Source organism: Carassius auratus, chromosome 42, assembly GCF_003368295.1.
Source record: "Carassius auratus strain Wakin chromosome 42, ASM336829v1, whole genome shotgun sequence".
In the NCBI taxonomy this organism is placed as follows: domain Eukaryota; kingdom Metazoa; phylum Chordata; class Actinopteri; order Cypriniformes; family Cyprinidae; genus Carassius; species Carassius auratus.
In genome coordinates, this window is record NC_039284.1 from 7750693 (window position 1) to 7771472 (window position 20780).

At 35.3% G+C, this 20780-nt stretch overlaps 1 protein-coding gene across 1 annotated transcript in view; it reads right to left on the minus strand.

Moving 5' to 3' along the window:
• LOC113060535 (ALK tyrosine kinase receptor-like) overlaps window positions 1-20780 on the minus strand; it is a 426749-nt gene that overhangs the window by 50639 nt on the left and 355330 nt on the right. The window contains exons 6-10 of the mRNA XM_026229521.1: window positions 16308-16433; window positions 12477-12611; window positions 12109-12209; window positions 6786-6952; window positions 5577-5671 (exon numbers count right to left, since the gene is read on the minus strand). Of these exons, the coding sequence (XP_026085306.1) occupies window positions 5577-5671; window positions 6786-6952; window positions 12109-12209; window positions 12477-12611; window positions 16308-16433 (624 nt within the window). The remainder of the gene's footprint in view (window positions 1-5576; window positions 5672-6785; window positions 6953-12108; window positions 12210-12476; window positions 12612-16307; window positions 16434-20780) is intronic.

The window sequence follows — 20780 nt, forward strand, 5'->3', positions numbered from 1 at the left end:
TACCTCAGTAAAAATAACCACCAAGGACGAGCTTAGAGAGCTAATTCTTTTAGAGGAGTTCAAAAGCTGTGTTCCAAATGCTGTTGCTATGTATCTTAATGAGCATAAAGTGAGTAAAATGTCAGAAGATGCTCTCATGGCAGATGAATTCGTTCTTACTCATCAGCTTTCTGTTAGTCACTTAAATGATCTGAGCAGATCTAAGTTGAGTGTTACTGTTAAAAATAAAAACATGGTTGCACGCCAGAAGGCTGTGTCAAACTTCGCTGATAATATCTCAGTCACACGTACGAAAGGTGAGCTGGTTTGCTTTTATTGTAAAAAGCCAGGACATAACATTTCTGATTGTATTGCTCTTAAAAAGAAAGAGAAAAGGGTTAAACATGTTGGTTTAATTTCTACATCAAATGTGAAGCATATTCCTGCTCGATTTAACCAGCAGATTGAACGGGTGGATGTTACTGAGATGGAGAGTTTTAAAAATAATGCTGATTTTGCACCATTTCTCACTGAAGGGACTGTGGCTTTGCCTAATTCTGATGAGACCGTGCCTGTACACATCCTTCGAGATACTGGGGCGGGGCAATCCTTTCTGATGGAAGGACTTTTGCTCCCTTCTATTTTCTCCAGGATGGATTGCTTTATAGGCAGCAACCTATGAGCTCTGATTTTTCACTCTATCCTGGGATCCAAATCGTGGTTCCCGTTAAGTTTTGTCAAGACCTCTTACAGCTTTCACATCAGGGCATAGCTGGTCATATGGGGATACGAAAGACCTATGATCGAGTTCTAAGGAAGTTTTATTGGCCTAGATGTAAGCGAGATGTGATTAACTATATACAGTCCTGCCATACTTGTCAAATGATGGGAAAGCCAAATCAAAAAGTTCCAGTTGCTCCTTTACAGCCTATTGCTGCAGTTACCACTCCTTTTTCCAGGATTCGAATTTTATGTCCCGAAACTTCTCTAAGGTAATGCGACAACTTGAAGTTAAACATAACATATGTTTATCACCCTCAAAGTTAAGGAAGTCTGGAAAGATTCCATCAGACTCTTCTTGCTTCTTGGATACCAAAAAAGATAGAATGAATTATGGCTTGTACGGCCCCTCATACTAAGCAGCATTGGAAATCAACTTCATAACAAATAAGCTAGTGGTTATCAAACCTGTCCTGCCCTGAATATTTTGTAAGTCTCCCTCAATTATCACACCTGATTAGGCTCATCAACTCATTAGTGGAGACTGCAAGACCTGAAGTGGGTGTGTCAGATATAGGGAGACATACAAAACGAGCAATTTGGGTGTACTTCATGGAGAGGTTTGAGAAACCCTGGGCTAGGCTTATACATTTTCGTCATAAGCAGGGTTGTCAAACTCAATTCCTGGAGGGCCACAGCCCAGAAGAGTATAGCTCCAACCTTCATGTCCTTCAGGCTTAATTGAAATCATGTTTTTTGTGTTGGAGCAGGGTTAGAACTAACCTCTGCAGAGCTGAGTTTTGACACCACTGGTCATAAGCAATATATGAACATAACGAATACCCTGGCTATTCTATAAAACCTCAACTGCCTGTAGTCTAGACACAGAGAGGCGTTTCGCTGTATACACATACATAGTGTGTGGTATAGGCGTTTTGTCCACACGGATCCGGCGTTTTGGGAGAGTTAAACCAATACTTTTTTCAACCGGTTCCCAGAGTGGATAAACACCGCCTTTGTGTTTTCATGTGGACAGGGAATCCGTATATTTCTGAAACTATGACATTGTCAGCCCATGTCTCGCCCCTAGTCAGATACCGCTATGTCATGTAATAGCAACAAAAACATGAACAAACACCGAATGACTGTATTTTAATTAACTGACATTAACACAGATTAATAAATATTTTTCCATGTTCGGTTGTATATCAAGTGCAAGGTTTATGCGAATAGTCAAAGTCTTCTTCTCTGTTTTTAGTCTATCTCTGTGGCAGAATTACAGTGCCACACGCTGGCCTTGCATGTATACGACATCGCTAATCTGTCGGTTTCGTCTGGACACAGATATTTCTTGAAACAAGAAAAAAAAAAAAGATTGGATAGGGAAAGCTCTGGCTTCGTGTGGTTTTTCAGGTGTGTTTGATCAGGGTTGAAGTAGTCTCAAATAGCCAGACCTTCAGACTGAAAGGGGCCAATGAAATGGCAAATAAGGCCATTTGACTGACATGTCAAACAACCATAGTTTGTTTCATTAATTGTCACGTTTCAAGGTGTGGAAATGTCAACACAGTAAAGGTGTGTAAAATTATCTGACAAATTTTAAAGATTCTGTGCCGCACACTTTAAATATTTCACATACTTTTGAAAATCCAGTGTTTCGCTGATCCTGATAAGCACTCATCATCACAGTGGTAAACATGGCAGCTTTCTTTTATGAGGGGGTTTTAATTTTTTATTTAATTCATTACATTTATATAGCGCTTTTCTTGGCACTCAAAGCGCTTGGTTTTGTGCCACGTTATCAGTGTTTCCAGGCGGAATGTTAAAGAGCCATGTTAAGAATGTTAAGAGAATGTTCAGCCAATCCGATGACGACTTTGACACTTCTGAAGTGTTTTCACTTTTGTGTCCTATACACATCAGAGGCTTACTCAACGGTCCGTGGGCATGACGTCTGAGGCTAAGACTAGGGTTGAAGTTGAATTCACAGGACTGTGGCTCACTAGGACTTAGCTTGCCTACCCCTGCACTAAACCAGTGGTTCTCAAACCTGTCCAGGAGTACCCCCTGCCCTGCACATCTTGTATGTCTACCTCATCTATCACACCTGATCCAACTCATCTGCTCATTAGTGGAGACTGCAAGTATACTGTCAAATATAGGGAGTGGGTGTGTCAAATATAGGGAGACATACAAAACATGCTGTACTGGGGGTACTTCATGTAGAGGTTTGAGAACCCCTGGACAAAACATTTACAAATAACACTAGAAAGATTAAAATTTGGATTAAACATTTGCCTTGGCATTTGAAAATACGCAATGAACCAACACGGCCACACTCCAACTCATCATATATTGACACTTGGTCAGGACACCTTGCATCGCTTTTTGATGCTTTGAAGCACAGGGTCCTCCATTGTTTTAGGTTGTTTGTCTTAATTTAATGGTTTTCATACATTTTGTATAAAAAAAAAATAATAATAATAATATATATATATATATATATATATATATATATATAAATGTATACTCTCATTTATATATATATATATATATATATATATATATATATATATATATATATATATATATATATATATATATATATATATATATATATATATATATATATATATATAAATGTATACTCTCATTGGAGCAGCCCAACTCCCTAGCCTTTTTTTTTTTTATATATATATAAATCATCACGGTGGTTGTATCTGCCTGTTATATATTGTGTCTTATTGACAAATGGTAGTTTTATGGGAAGGGTTTGGGTTACCTGCTCATAAATGTGTAAATAGTGTAATATAAATAAAACTGTTGTGAAAGAAAAAAAAAAAAATGTATAAGCGTATAAGAAAGCGATTGCAGGCTTTTGCGAGCTTCAGCAAATCCACGTGATCAAAGATCACACATCCCAGCTGAAACAACCCACCAATTGAAATAATAACCGGTGATATAAGATTTTGGGCATATTGCCCAAGTCATTCATCACACACTATCAAGTGGTGCGCCATGTAGGCTACACTTTTTGTATTTCGTTGGGGCACCACAAGGTGTCCCTGAGGCCTCAAAGCTTTCCCCTCTCCTACTCTGGCTCGATTGCTATTCCTGAGGTAAAACACGCCCTCCTCATTACCCTATAGACAAAGAAATTTATTATTGATGCACACAATTGTCCTATTTAATACAGTGCTTTGGCACAATATGTATACTTATAAATAAAAGTGTCTTGACTAGATTTGACTATTGTTGTTAATTTTACAACAACATTTTTTTGACATGAACCGAGGGTAATGAATTTTGTGATAGTATTATAATTTGTTACTTGATAATAGCAATTGCATTAACTAAAGCTAACAAATACAACCTTATGGTAACCTTATGGAAATCTCTTTTATTCCTCATTTTGGTATCTTTGGAAATCTGAGTATAGTTTATAACACATAGATTAAAATTCTCCTGGAACTGAAGGAGAAGGAAAATAAAAAATGCAAATACAAAGAAAAAATACAAATTAGTGTGGTTTTTCTATCCCATGGGCCTTGTCCCCATATTATGCAGCTTGCTCCAAATTTTAAACAATTCCATTTTAAACAAATCAGTCATGTCAACAATACGCAATGCTTACCCTTGGAAACAATGCTGGATGTTTAGACCGCCAACCCTAGTATGATAATGTATAATTATAATATTTCATTTAGGCAGGGAATGAGGGCATAATGTATAACTCTACACATTCCGAAGTGTCATCGGAAAGGGAAATAGCAGAGAGGATGGAATACATGGCAGCCGCAGTGCTGCTGTGTCGAATCGATGTGTGGCAGAAAATGGTGTCAGATACAAATTGATGGGCAAATATTTAATGGAGCAAGTGAGTCATTCAACATCAGTGGCACTCTCTCATGCCAACGGAGAGAGATTAGGACGCTTTGTGAAGCTCTCAGATCTTATGAAGGTATCTATCTCATTGTGTCTAATGATGCTTTAAAGTCATCACACTGTGAGGATCAAAGTCCCAGACATCAAGGGAGAATATTCCCTGCACATATTATTTATTATTAATGTATGTTTAGGTTAAGCTGTTTATTACTGCTCCTTAATGCAATAATACATTATTGAAAGCTAAAACAAACTGGAATTGTAAATTGATATGTTTTAAACAACACAACGAACAACTGTAAAGCCCTATACACTCCTTCTGGGAAGTAAACCGCTTTTTCCTCGCACTGTTGCCAGGGTCTACAAGGGCAAATGTATGAGTCAGTGCCAAGTTGATTCGATCTGCCAAACGCTGAAGCAAATCCATTGATTCTTTCAAAGAATGAAAAAGGGAGACACCATAAGGCTCACAAATAAATGATCTTATCCTGTTTAATCCTAGAGGTTTGCATTGATGATTCCCATTCCTGTTCTTTTCCCAGCTGTTGCAATACCCTGTGCTGATCTCCTTCAAATCCCTCTAAAGAGCCCCTAAACACGCCTCACGGTTTCCTGCACACTCAAGAGGTAGCTTTTCTTATCAAAGTCCAATTAGCTCTGGCTTAAAGGTCTTGTCATTCTTGTGTCATCACTGACCTGGCAATTGATTTAACGTCATAATCTGTACTGAGAGCTGATTGCTATATAAAAAAACAATAAACATTGCAAGCCAATTCATTTTCAAAATTTACTAATTCCAATTAATTTTCATATGCATGTGGCTTTACATGTAGTCTGAACAAAACTAACAGACACTAAAAAAACAACAACAAAGAAAAACAATAAGTGGGTGGTTAACGCTTACATGAATTCTTTCTTATTAAAATGGTTACTTCTCACATCTCAGGATAGAAAATGGCAGTTAATGAATAAAGAAAAGCTGCAATACTTACTTTCAAGGAAACATTCCATGCTCAGAGTGAAGTTATCCACAGCAAATGCAACTCCTGCACTAGAGGAAATATCAGCAATGAACTTCAGGTAGAACCTGAGCGTGTAACAGAGAGAGAAAAAAGAGAGAAAATAAAGAGAGTGAGATTTTTTTTTTTCACACGCATTTACACACACACACACACACGTTTGTTTTTTCAAACCGCAACATTTTTTTATCTGTCCAACAAAAAACAAGATTATAAGCAAATTGTAAGCAATGGGTACCTACATGCAAACAGTACAATATACACAGTAAGTAAGCAAGTGAGTAATAAATAAATACTAATCCATGTGAACATATTATTTTTGTCATTGATTTATGTAGAACTGATGTACACTACATGATTAAATAATACAACTGCAATTTATTTATTCATTTTTCTATAACTACAGTTGAACCCATCAAATCCCTAATGCTACATTATTTTGATTAAATCCATGGTATTTAAGACCGCCTGCTCTCTAATGAACTAATATTTCTCATAAAAAAATAAATGGGTCAGAATTTGCTCTTTGGGTCAAAGCACATTCAGCTAAACTGTGAAGTGTTAAAAAAAAAAAAATAAAAAAAAAATTGGACTCACACAAGAAAAGGAAGGAGGCCAGGAATGCAATTTTAATCGCCCTCTGTGGATTGGAATTAGCATGGCTCCGGATAACAAGAGTGGAGGTTGGAGCTTGGGGAATTGTGGGGGTTTTGGGAGGGTTATATGAGATTCCAATCAAACATGTAGAGATGTAAAAGCCTTTTCCCTCTGCCCTCCTTACTCTTTTCAAGTCTAGAACAGTTGCTAATTGGAGTGAAAGTGTGGATGAATGGTGAGCCTCCTCATTTATTTATTTATTTATTTTTTTTGGATAGAGTGATAAGGTGAGCATGGGATGTGCAGTGCAGTGCCGGGACCATAGACAGGAATGTAGAACCAGTGGGATTCATTAAGGTTTCAGATTAAATATGTGGGTTTGTGTGAAACCAAATGTAAATGACTATTTTGCACAATGGTGAGTGAAAATTTCTTGTGCATGCATCTGAAACTTGAATTTGCATTCATTCTTAAGTGGAAACTTTCCTGCAATTGTTTACCTGATTATGCTTTTGTTAAATATAAAAAAAAAGTCCATATTCAGACCATGTTCAGCATAAATTTGATGGTTGTGACTAGACTTACAGATCCACCAAACCGAAGAGTGGTAGGGCAATGAGTTTCCACCCTTTTCCCATATTAGCTTCGCTTGTTGAGTTCCAGAGACTCCTCTGACCATCAGGACCTGTGCTGTTCTCTATAATCCAGAGTGATAGCACTCCATTTGAAGATCCACACACCCAGAACTTAACCTATAAAAGAGATCACAAGAATAGATATAAACATTGATGCATGTGCTATTCTTTTCCAGTCTCAAAGTTGGCAGTCATTTCCTGAGTGATTACACACAATCTATTCTCAGCTTGAAATGGACAGCCCTTTTACTGATTGTTTGTTGCATATTGCACATAAAAGCCAAAACCTGGCCGAAAACCAGCAGTTATAATATGCAAAGGAAATTTGGTTTATTACAAAAAGTGCCTTATTCACAAACATTTTTGCCAAGAGCTTTTCCAGGCACTTTTTGAGTGGAACAATTAACATTTGTATACATTTGCTACAAAAAGCATTTTTGCAGTAATTCATCAAATTATTAAAACAGGCACATATCCAGATGCGCAGTGCAGTCAAGCAGGACTTAGGCCTTTAAGAGATCAGTTCAGGTGCATGGTTTGCAGAAGTCACAGTAAAGTGCACCAGACGGTGGTCTGCTGGATTCTTCATAACCTAGCAGATTTGCATAATTCATTTAGGGTAACAGGTGCAAAAACAATGCAGATAGCTCATGCAAATAACTAAAGCAGGATATTTTTTTTTTTTTTTTTTTTTTTAACAATTGGGCATTATAAATCCATAAGCAGGTGTTTTATTTTTTTGTTGTTTTTTTTTTTTTTTTTTTTTTTTTGTCACACATGTAAAATTAATATTTAGAGTTCAACACAATTTGAGCTCAGTCAACAATAAAAACAATGATAATGATATCATTTATAATATATATATATATATATATATATATATATATATATATATATATATATATATATATATATATATATATATATATATATATATATTATGATTTATGTAGGTAATATAAACATAAAAGTTTCTGATGTATGCCCTTAAATCCTCCAAAAATGGCTCAATTTTACTTCCATTACTTTCTTTTTAAAAGTTAAGTTTCAGCTTAACTTCCACAGAACTCATATGTATTTAAAATGTTTTTATTTTTTAATTTTTTTTGATGCATAAACTATGCATGGTAAAAATTCCAAAAATATGTGTGTCGTAGTTCATGAAACAGGACTGCTGCACATCATGTTATGTCATCAAGGATTTTGTATTTACCAATCCCTCTTTTCCATGTTAATTAATGGTTCTTGGTCAAATGAAGCTGCAAACAAGACAAGGCTTTGTGTCGATGTCATATTCTGGCTCAGTAGGACAGTGTTTGATCTAGTGCAGGTTGTAGTTCTTATATCACATCTGCTCTGAGGTTCATCTATTATGAGGGACCTTTATTTCGGGCAACTTGAAGCTGGTCGTGAAACTGGCAGCTGTTGAAATGAGCTAGGCTTCTCATATTACAGAAGCCATGCTGAGAACAGTGGCTAGGGTGAGAGATCACAGTTGTGATCTACAGTCTTGGTTTGTGTCTGGATCTAGTCCAATATTCTGTCATAGCCCGCTGTGCCTCCACACCGCTCTGGGCACTGATCATACAAGAGTAAGCCCTCACCTCACATCTAACTAAAGCTGTCAGTCAAGACTTCTCATAAAGCCCAAATGCCTACCTCTCCACCTGTGCTCCTATAAATCTACACTCCATAATCTCCCTGACATTTTCTCTGTTTTTCTTACTTTAAATGTTTTATTCCACTGTTTCACTCTCTCCTCCATCTCTGTCAGTACCCTCCGTCCTCTCTTAAACTGGCTTTTTTTTTTTCTTCTTCTTCAGGAAGTCCTTTGCAGTAGTGTAGTTCTCCCTTCAAGCAGGCTTGTGTGTGAGCCACAGACTGATGGGGTCAAGGTCTATGAATTCTGAATCTAAAACGGAGACGGTCTTTTAAAAGCTTTCCATCAAGGCAAGAGCCAGACATTTTTCCAATCTTCAAAACGGACATTAACATTTCACATTTGGTTGCCAAATTTCCATGTAATTACATTCAAATGACATTGAAATGTGGATACAACAATAACCTTGTGACACTGTGCTACGTTCTGTCAGGAGCTATTACAAAAGCAACTCATTAAAGCTATTGTGCTTCCCCAAAATGTCACATAAAGCCTTAAACACTGAAGAAGTGCTAGGTCAAACCAAAACAATGTCGTGTAACATTTCGGATTTGCAAGTTAGGAATAAAATCGTTTGACAAAAAAAAAAAAAGAAAGATAAAGACTAGTGTAAGGGCTATTATAATTACCTTTGACGGTTTATCAAAATAGAAAAAAAACAAATAAATAAATAAATAAATAAATAAATAAATAAAAATTCACATAGCAGTATGCTAAAATGATCAAAAGTCAAAAAGCTATTTTTAGTTAGAATGGTGAAAATAGTCAACAGACCTCAATATATCGAAGTAGTGAGTGCTACCCATTTTGGGTCCCCATCTTAGAAAATAAAACTGTTCAAGTGTATTTTAACATTTTTAATTCAGTTTTGTGTAGAATTGTCTCAACTTTTTGTAGTTAAAATTATGTGTCAAAAAGAAAATGTAAAAAATTGCAATCTGATATACTAGTTCATTCATCAGACTTTACAACACAGTGTTACAGTACAATTTACAGTATTTGTTTTGAATCTGATTAAATGTGTTCATTTAATTCATCAGTTCATATATTGAGATTATTTTTTTCACATTTTAACAGGACATCATTACTGTTTTTTTTTTTTTAGATTACTTATGATGAATCATATTCTCTCATAATCTCTCTCTCTCTCTCTCTCTCTCTCTCTCTCTCTCTCTCTCTCTCTCTCTCTCTCTCTCTCTCTATCACCACTGTTACCTTTAGAGCTAAAGTCTGTAAAACTTCTTTGGATATACAGTATATTGAGAAATATTAAAAATGTTTTCATTCAGGCTTACATATCTAATTGCAATCTATAATTTAACAAATAAAGGTTTGTTTTAGTTCAGTGATGATATAAAAGTTAGTTCTGTCTTGACAACTCTCTGAGAGGTTAGCATGGCGATATACATGGCAGTGTTATTGTGTTTGGTCTTGGCAGAATTGATCTGCTATGCTACTGTGGCAGAGCAAGTACCGAGACTTGCTATTGCCAATACGTCCACTGACATACTTGTAGGAAATATAAGATGGTAAAATAGTAACAAAACTCTGGAGCTTGTTGATCTGAATGTGAGAACTTTTCATATTAATATTCGTATTTGTAAATTGAAATTTACACTCACAGCTCTGATGTCAAAAGCTGAATCTTAACATTTACACTCACAGGCAACAATCAAAACACCCGTGTTTTGAATTCAAAGTAGCAGTTTAATAGTTACAAATATGTAAAATAGAATATTTAATTTTGCACTTTACTTTACTTTCGCTGTACAATCACAAGTCAGAACTTACGGCCTCTCAGATCTGGCAGTACAACTTCAAATCCTAGCGCTTTGACTCTTTGGTACTCCTTTTGCTATATTTATGTAGCAAAACTCACTTGTGCACTTGTACATGGATATATGTGAGAGCAGAACCAGGAAATTGGGCTGGGGTGAGAAATAAGCCATTTTATTGATTGATGCCTGACCAATAAACTAGGCCAATCAGTGTTACTCACCGTGCAGAGAGATATATAAACAGTATATATCAGAGTTTGTATAAGTAAAACTCTAAAATTAGCCAAATTAGCTTTTACAGGATTTTAAACCACTACATTCATCTTGGCATTCAAGTATTATCTGGTAGACAAACAGTTCAACATCTATCATATGCTTATCCTATATATTGCAGAGTAACCTGGCTGTAATATGTTGAACCACTTTATATGGTGCCAATATAAAGTCATTAAGACATTAAATAAATGCTGTATTTTGTATTTAGAAGCCTTCAACTTTAACAGTGGTATTTATACTTTAAACATGAAGTTGTTTTTATTCTAAAATTTAGCTTACTGTGGAATTAGCCAGCACATTTAATAGAAATACTTTTGTATTGGAAGACGTTTACATAATAGTTTGATGTGTTTTCCAGGTCCATATTGCATCAGCAGCCAACAGTTAGTTTTCATGTTCTTGAGGCCTTTAACCTCAAGATTACCTTTGTAATTTATTTACACAAGAAACTGAGGACAACACAGAAATATAAAAGGGTGCATTGGCTGCCGCTGTTGCATGATGTCATCTCGCAAAGAAACCATCAAATTTCATTGGACAGACATCGCCCAATAAAATGGCTACATTTGAACCCCAGCCCCACCTCCTGGTTCTGCTGTCTCATATCTGCATGCACAACTTCACAAGTGAGTTTTGCTACAGAAAAATTGCGAAAGGAGAATCAAAAGTCAAATTGCTAGGATTTAAAGTTGTACTACCAGATCTGAGAGGCTGTAAGTGATGATTGGTTGTTGTACAGCAAGTAAAGTGCAAAAGTAAATATGTCCTTTTATACATTTTATTAATCTGCAACTTTGATTGTTGTCTGTGGGTGCAAATCAAAATGTTCAGCATTTCACATCAGAGCTGTGAGTGTAAATTTCAACTTACAAATATGAATAATAATATGAAAAGTTCTTAATATGATGAGTTCTCAAATTTAAATAAATAAGCTCTCTAGCATTACTACTCTTTTCCCTTCATATGCAGGGAAAAGAGTAGTAATGCTGCTGCTGCACATATAACATACATGAAATCACCCCCCCCCCCCCATATATAATCTACATGGAATTAGCTCATATCAGATCTATACAGGTGGAGCTGGGGAAGGTGAAGGGTTTGTGAAATGCATGAGCTGCGTCCCCTGCAAGGAGATCATAATAAACCACCCGTAATAAAATATATCACACAGCAAGCTGACACACAATAGACCTACCAAAGACCTCCTCTACACTATACAGAGAAAGAAACAAAATCCTAATGTCCCACTTTACCTGCATCCAGCCTCCAGTACATACTGCATGTGGAGAAACATCACAAGTACATAGTATGTTATTTTTTGAACATACTATCTCCTTCCACTTATCTGTGGCTGCATTATCCTAAATGCTATATAAATCATATCAGTATTCAGAGCATTTCTATAGGTGTAGCATTGATCAGTGCATGCATAGGGTAGAATATATTTGCAAACAAGGCTTGATAGAAACCTAATTTCCTCAGAGATCCAGAGCCCTATCTCACGGAAACACAGTACATTACAGTCGCTTGCGCGGAATGCAGAAATGTTGTCTTCTTACCATGCAAGGGGCGTTCCGGAGGGGATAGAAGAAAAACGGGCTTCGCACCTGGGCTGATCCTCGCTGACCTTTGGGCTGACTGTCAATGGCCAGCAAGGCCCCTGCCAGACAGAGTGAGGACAAACATGAAACAAACTTTTTCATTAATAAAATATCACCCCACCCTGAAGAAAAGATTTAAAAAAGTCAAAAGCTTATTTTTAATCTTGACTAATTAATATTTATTAACCATATCTGCCTAAATTATTTTTCTTTATTTTTAATTTATCAAGGTTGATACTCAAACTTGTGCTTGATTAACTAGTAATCTGCATAAAACAGCACTTTTTATTGTTTGGACTTCAACTTAAGGCGTTTAGGCAGAGCACCTGGTGATGGACAGCTGCTTCTGAGGCTTTGGGGAATGGACGGATGGGCCCTCCATTGCGGTCCCCTTCCTGGAACCAGCTGCCAGCCGCAATCCTCTCTTCCGAACGAGCAATAGCTGCCATTCAGGAACCGACCTGGTTGAGTAAGAGAAGACAATGAGACATTCTGAGAAAACTGAGAGACCTCAGAGAGATTAACTGTGAGAGATAAAAAGAAGAAGATGAATATGGATTTATAATTGTATCCCTCAGCTCAAGAGCTTAGAATCTCTGATGAGAAATCATCTTCGATCATTTTTAAATGTCTGAAGAGGCATACGAGGGCAGTGGAGAGCTGCTGAATGGGAATGAGGACATGGTCTTGAGGTTAAGGAATAGAAAGGCAGGAAAGAAAATGTTGTAGGAAGGCCATATTACAATTGGCCTTAAAGCTCTTCCATCAACAGACAATTCATTCAACCCCATGCAGGGCTGCAGGGATGGGTCTGACCTTCATTAGGAAACTAGTGGGGGAAGAAACATTGGTCTCCCTCAAGTAATCCACTGAATTACAGAGTATAAAATGTCTGCTGGCATGCAACTTACAAGCTTTGCTTAAGGTTCATACAATCCAGTGTTAGGCATAAAAAATAACATGCTTCCAAGCAGTGGATGCATTCATGGGAACAAAGTGATTATGGGAAATGGCTTGTTAATAATTAAAGATTTTATTTTTATTTTTTTTACCCCTGAAACTACCTTGCCCAAAACTTTCTACCAAACTAACAAACCAAACTAACAAACAACAACAACTTTGGCTTCTATATCACTATTTTATATTAATACATTTCTCACTTGCTTACAGATCTTGGCATGCATATTTATGCTCTCAAAAGTGTTTCATCCCAAAATCAAAAGAAGAGATTTTATTAAGATCTTGTTGTAAATCTTTTGGATCTGGTCTTAAATCTTTATATTAGATAGATTAATTCAAAGAGGTTTTTATGGAAGCCTGTTTCCGCCACTGAAAAAAAAAGGTAATTGAGACTTTTATCTCACAATTCTGACTTTTTTTTTTTTTTTTTTCAGAATTGCGTGATTTAAACTTGCAATTGCGAGACACAAAGTAGCAATTCTGAGAAATAAAAGTCAGGATTGTGTGATATAAACTCACAATTACGAGACATAAAGTAGCAACTCTGAGAAATAAAGTCAGGACTGCGAGATATAAACTCACAATTCTGATTCACAATTCTAAATTTTTTCTCAGAATTGAAAGTTTATATATTGCTATTCTGACTTTATATCACGCAATAATAAAAAAATAAAAAGTAAGAACTGTGTTTATATCTCACAATTCTGACTTTATATCTCAAAATGTTGTGGAAAAAGTCAGAATTGTGAGATAATAACCTTTTTTATTTATTTATTTATTTATTTATTTTTTATCCAGTGGTGGAAACAAGCTTCCATGGGTTTTTGCAGTCTATCTAAGAAAAAAAAAAAAAAAAAAAACATTATCTCAAAACAAAAGACTGATACTGGTATTATTCCATCTCTATCGCTATTGGGTTGAGATATAACCATTTTTTTTTTTCAGAGATTTACCTTAAACGATCCTTAAATAGGCTTTTAAACAGAATCACAACTACTGTGTCCTGTTCATAATTTCTTCATCTGGTCTTTAGAAGTCATTTTTCAACAAAGTTTAACAACACAGTTTATTAAAGAGACAATCAAATCTTGTTGTGCACATTAAATGCGCTGAATGGGTTTGAAGGAGACTGATTAACAGGTTTCTGATCAGTGTTAATATCTGTAATATCGGTGGCATATCGAACATGAACAGTGACATTTAACTTTGTTCTAACAACAAACAAAGCACAGAATCCTGTAAAATCTCAAAATCTGTGCGTGTTGCCTTTCTCTTTGCATGGCACTTGATTACAGCTGCGGCAGTGCATTGATCTGAGAGGTGTGAGGCAGGATCAGATAATCATCCACTGAGGAGAGATGCTACAGCGCTGGACTCACTATCATTAGCCAGGAGAGAGTAAACACATCGACCAGCATGACCACACTCGTGAGGATTAGCATGAAGAGCAATAACAGGGAAAGAGAGAGAGAGAGATGACAGAGAAAGAAGAAATGCTCTGTGCGATTTGAATGACACAGGATGAGATTGCAGCTTTCCGTTTTGCACTGAAAGGCTGCTTGAGATATATGTGCTGCACTTGCGAAGCTGAAGGAATGGATCGCTAATGAATCCTCTGTGATCGAATGAAATTGCATCATGCAGAATAGATTAGGGTAGGAATGAAATAAAGGATCAGGACAGTGTGAGCCTCTGATCTTTAAGGTAAGGGACTTTTAACAGAAATGAAGAGACAGAGAATGATGAGAAAAGGTGGGGCCATCAGACAGAGACAATTACAGGAAAATAGGTTAAATGTGGGACATATTTCATCAGAACTGAAATTGTTCAGTGGTAATATGTTTAAAAGTACAATGCGGCAGTGAAAGTGTCTGATATACTCTCAGGAGGCTTTCCCATTTAGAGAAATAAATCATTTTTCAGAATATATTAAAATAATTAATAAAGTATTACTTTAGATTGTAATACTATTAAACTAAATCACTGCATTTCTGGTCAAATAAATGCAGCCTTGACGATCATAAGAGGAAAATATGTATAGTTAACTAAAGTACCTTTGATTTTGATAAAAAAAACAACAACATATATATATATATATATATATATATATATATATATATATATATATATATATATATATATATTAGGGCCGGGACTCGATTAAAAAAAATTAATCTAATTAATTAGAGGCTTTGTAATTAATTAATCGAAATTAATCGCATTTTAATCGCATATAAATATTTGACCTGAGAACAGTGAGAAGTATTTTTTTTTTCACATGGATTTATAGTATACCATTGAATAATGACTGAATACATAAGCTTAAGCAACAAAATATTGTTTATTTTTGTTCAACCAAGTCTAGCAGACCAGTGCAATTTTTGCCATGAAGTGTATCAATAGCATATTTAGAAACAATTTAGAAATAGTACATTTCAGAAATTCAGGAAGCTTATAGGTGCTGGAACCTTCTGTAAAGTGTGTTTTTTTTAAGTAAAACACAATACTGTCAATTACATTCAGAACATTGGAAACACTGACATCTCTCTGTTGCTTCAGAGGCCATAACATACTAAGTCCAACTCTCAATAACCTTGGCCAAAACAATAAAGAGTTCAACATAAACTGTTGCACCAACAAAATAATACATAGTTCAACATAAAATGTAAAGTCCACGCTAGCTGCTATATGTTTTGCTTTGAGGTGATACTTGAGGCTCGATGTGCTGCCGGTGATATCAAAGAGTATTGATATGCGAACGCTAGTTGGTGCTTCAGTATAATCGGTCCCGCCGAAAGTCATCCAGTGAGAAACGTTCCGCGGTGCAAAAATAAGTTATTAAAAATGCGGGATTTTTTTTTTTCTGTATTTAATTAATCTTAGTTAACGCGTTATTTTTTGTGTAATTAATTAATCTCAATTAACGCGTTAAAGTCCCGGCCCTAATATATATATGTATATGTATATATATATGTATATGTGATAGTGGTGTGTGTTGCTTTTCTTTATTTTCCAAGAGACATTGTGACTGAGATAACAATGGCCACTGAACCAGAACAACTCCTGCAATGTCCAATAAACACAGCTTCTGTTATATAATGGGCAAACACACAATAGCTTCATTAAAGAGCTGCTGTTGCTATCCTGAAGCCCCTGTCTGTTGTCTCGTCTTCCAAACAAATGCCATTAATACTCACGGCAATGTTCCCCCTCATCGTCCCCTTGTGGACAGTCAGGTTTGAAGTCGCACAGCTGACTCACATTGATCTCCCGGCCTTCTCTGCAGTGATAGCTGCCCCGTAGAGTGACATTTTGAGAGGTTCCTGGGCAGAGAAAGACATGAGGGAATCAGAGACACTAATTACAGACACAGTTCCCTTAAGGAGCAAAGGTTTAAATCCCTCAAGGGCACAAAGGCGATAAAGCAGAATTTCAATCCCAGTAGCTCTCTGATTCCAGGGTCACCCTTGCTTAAGGTGTAACATTTGCTCAATCAGCCCTGATCATTAACCATTAGCCCACCTTTACCTCAGTTTTCTCGCATCTTTTACAACTGCACATTAGCTGCAACAGGTAACTCCGAAGAGGTTTACTTTATATCTTTCCAATAGACTTTCTGCCAAGAAAGTAAACCATAGGTTTACATTAAAACCTTCCGTGCAAGCAAACACAAAGACATCAAGTAAATACAGCACTTTGTAAACTAAATGAGGCAGAAAGAACACATAAAAGAGGCAAGGGCTCTCAGTAGTCACTTGTTTTTATGGCTTCGATGACGGGAGAGGATACTGACAAAGGCTATCAACACATGAAAACACAAAGAGCCCTTTCCTGTCCAATAAAGATACAACAGACACTCAAAAAAAATGTGTTAATGTAATGAGAACTCAAGCACAGCTTGAAAGAGATGTCTAGGATAACATTTTACCATAAACATTTAGAGCTTCTGGCTTTTTTGCAGGAGGAGATACATATCATTTTACTATGGTGCTATATATATATATATATATATTAAAAAATATATATATTTTTGCATATGGAGCGCTAGCTTAACATGCTTTAGAAAATGTAGGACGGAACAATGACCCAGATAAGTAGCGTGGCGACTGGATTCCTGTGCGTTGAGTCTGATAGCATCACAGCGAACACAATATGTAACAAAGGTTTGCATATCTATGCAAATGGAAGACAGTAGCAGAGCTGCACAAACGGACGGGCTCACCAGGGGTTCATCACACCATGATAAAGAGAGTGATTGTATAAGAAGAAAAAATGAGGAGAAAAACAGGCTCACTCATGCGATTCACTTGCTTCCTGCTTAAAATAAATAAATAAAATGAATACAAGGGAGTTGTGATTTTATCATTGGCGGCTACAGAGGCATAACGCATCCTTGATCCTTGGTCGTCAGAATCATGTTATCTTTTAATCTTGATCCTGTCCTCATTATATAGTTATGGACTTAGTTGATTCCATCAGCTGTTACCAATTTACTGTCTATCTATCTGTCTGTCTGTCTATATATCTATCTGTCCAATCTTCTCTATCAATGTTTCATGTTTATAAACACAAATACATTATTTTCTATAACCCATCTGACTCCCTTCATTCATCTATTAGTATTAAGTAAAATTATGACATGCAAATATTTAATAATTATGTTATTGCAATTATGTTATTAATCAATAGCCCCGATTCACATCTCAACATGGCAGCCTTGCTATAGAAATAAAAAGTGTTTTAATCAAAGGCTGTGTGTGTATGGTGAGTAAAGAAAAATAGGAGAAACAAAAGTGAAGGGGGAGTTAATACACCAATCCGCTCTGATGCAGCAAGGGTTTGTGATGAAAGAACACAGATGTGATGGATGTGTCGCACTAGTGTCAGTGTGCCATTACTAAAATGATTGAATGACAGGCATTTGACAGCCAGCTGTAACATTAAGTCATACGTGTACAACTAGCGGGCAGACATTCATATCAGTCAGCTGAAAGCTAAGCTAAGACAAAACACGCTCAGTCTGTCACTGCACATGGGGAAAAAGCTTAATGACCATCATGAAGGTTTGCAGGCTCTGCGGCACAAATGCTAACCCTTGTAAACACTGTGTGGAGGATGTGCTGAAACATGAGTCACCAAGAATCAAGGTTTCCCTCAAGCTTAAGATGCCATCATCATTATCATCTTCATCATAAAAAAATACAATATATATATATATATATATATATATATATATATATATATATATATATATATATATATATATATATATATATATATATATATATATATATATATATATATATATATGATGAAGATGATAATGATGATGATGGCATTTTATTACATAAAAATAAAATAATGGATACTAATGGACCTGGGCCACGTTGTAATATATAGTCATGCTATAAGTTTCCTGCATTATTTATTTATATGTTTTGTTTGTTTGTTTGTTTGTTTTGCTTTCACTGAGTATCTGGTTTCACTCTGTTTAAATATTTGAAGTCACTTTTATACTCTCTCAAACAACAAAAATGGTTGTCAACAGAATGAGAATTTAATGACTACTTGAAACACATCTCCCATGAAGGTCACAGCAAGACAGTTGGAAACACGATTTCAGACCCCATTTCCCCCATCTTTGTTGTCTAACAAGAAGTAGGCCACACAGCATGCTAAGTTCATGCATTTTTTAAAATGGCTCACACTTCTCAACAAAAAAAAAAAAAAAAAAAAAAAAAAATGTGAAAATTTAAAATAAGCAACAAGAGGCCTATTTTACATCCTTGTCACAGCAGACAGATTTTTGAAGTGTTAGTAGCTAGTTTACTAATGATGTAACTTTTCTATTATTATTATTATTATTATTATTATTATTATTATTATTATTATTATTATTATATTTGTTTATTTGCATCAAAACAGTTAATTAATGGACCAGCCACCGACATAAATTTTTTAAAACCGTGTTTGTTTGTTTTTTTTTGTTTTTTTTTGAGTCACTTTGGCCTTGATTAAATATGAAAGTTTGTCATTCAACAATGAGAGAAGCCATTTCTGTGAAGGTGAACGTGGCCATATGGTACACAAATTGAATGTGGAGTACACAGTGTGGAGATCTGACTGATTATGAGGTCTGTGTCCTGTTTCACAGCACGTATTGTGCTCTCTAGACAGATACTACTGAGCTAGACTGAAATGTGTTCTCTGAAAACAAGATGACAGTGAGTACTCTGACTCATACAGGGCGCAATGTGCTTTTCTCAATAGCATTAAGCACAATATTCAAAAATAGCACTTTCTTCATCTTTATTCTGAGAATCTGTCTTATGGGACCAGACAAAATAAGCAAATTATGTTTCTCATTGCACATTGCTGACGTCCTCATGTTAAGATTCTAATAATACAGCACTGTAAAGTGGTGTGTTTGCTGGTGGGAGTCTGCTGTTATCAAAGAAGCTGATAATGGATATAGGACTAGACTGATAGTGGTAAAACTGGCCAGGCTTAAAAAAGACAATGACCTGTTTGTCTTCCTGATAATCTCACCATGATTATTTTTATTAATACTTGCATTTTCCTATCCTTTACATCACATATCAGTTATTTCCTTCCTTCTTTCCTCTGACATTTAAATTCTGTCCATACCTTTTTAACATATATTTCCTCTTCATTGTTTCAAGCTTTATTGGATCATTCAGGGTATGCAACAATTTGTACAAAGCACATCTGGCAAAATATCAATTAATTAATTATATATATATATATATATATATATATATATTATCTTCTTTTCTCTTCTCTTCTGTCAAACGATTAATAACATCTAAAACTAAGGTTTTTGTTTATATAATGTGTGTCCTCTGTATATATATACAATGTATAAACACTTGCATGTATATGTTTCAGAAAAATAGGTTATGTTGATTTATTTAATACATTTATTTATATAAATGACATGACTATAAATATAGACATGCAAATACATGCAGATGTTTTCTATATATATATATATATATATATATATATATATATATATATATATATATATATATATATATATATATATACTGTATGTGTGTTCATGTATACATAATAAATATACACCGAACACACACACATATCTTGCAAACAAAACCTTTTTTGTATGCGATTAATCGTTTGAAAGCATCAATGTTCAATCAAAAATGTCTCAAATAAATAAATAAATAAATAAATAAATAAATAAATAAATAATAATAATAATAATACTAATAATAATAATAATAATAATAATAATAATAATAATAATAACTGCACCTTTAATTCTTTATTTCAGATATGTATTAAAAATCATATTACCTTTATTAATTAAGTAGTCTAAGGGGAATTTAAATTGTAAGTCTGATGCCTGAGCTCTTCATCATGAACAGTCAATCTGTTTACCTTCATCTCACTGAATTGTTTGAACTTCACTTTCAGTTTTATAAATGATTGATCCCTATCAAAGCATCATTGCTCAGCCCTGAACATGAGATTTTCACACAGGTCTCCAAAAAATGATCGAGGAAGTTAAGTTAGCACACCTCATTTTTGTTGGGGCAGTCCAAGCCAATGTATTTGATCTACAGGCAAAGCCGTAAAGTTAATGCCGTTGAATTACACCCGACTCTCCCTTAGGACAAAAGACG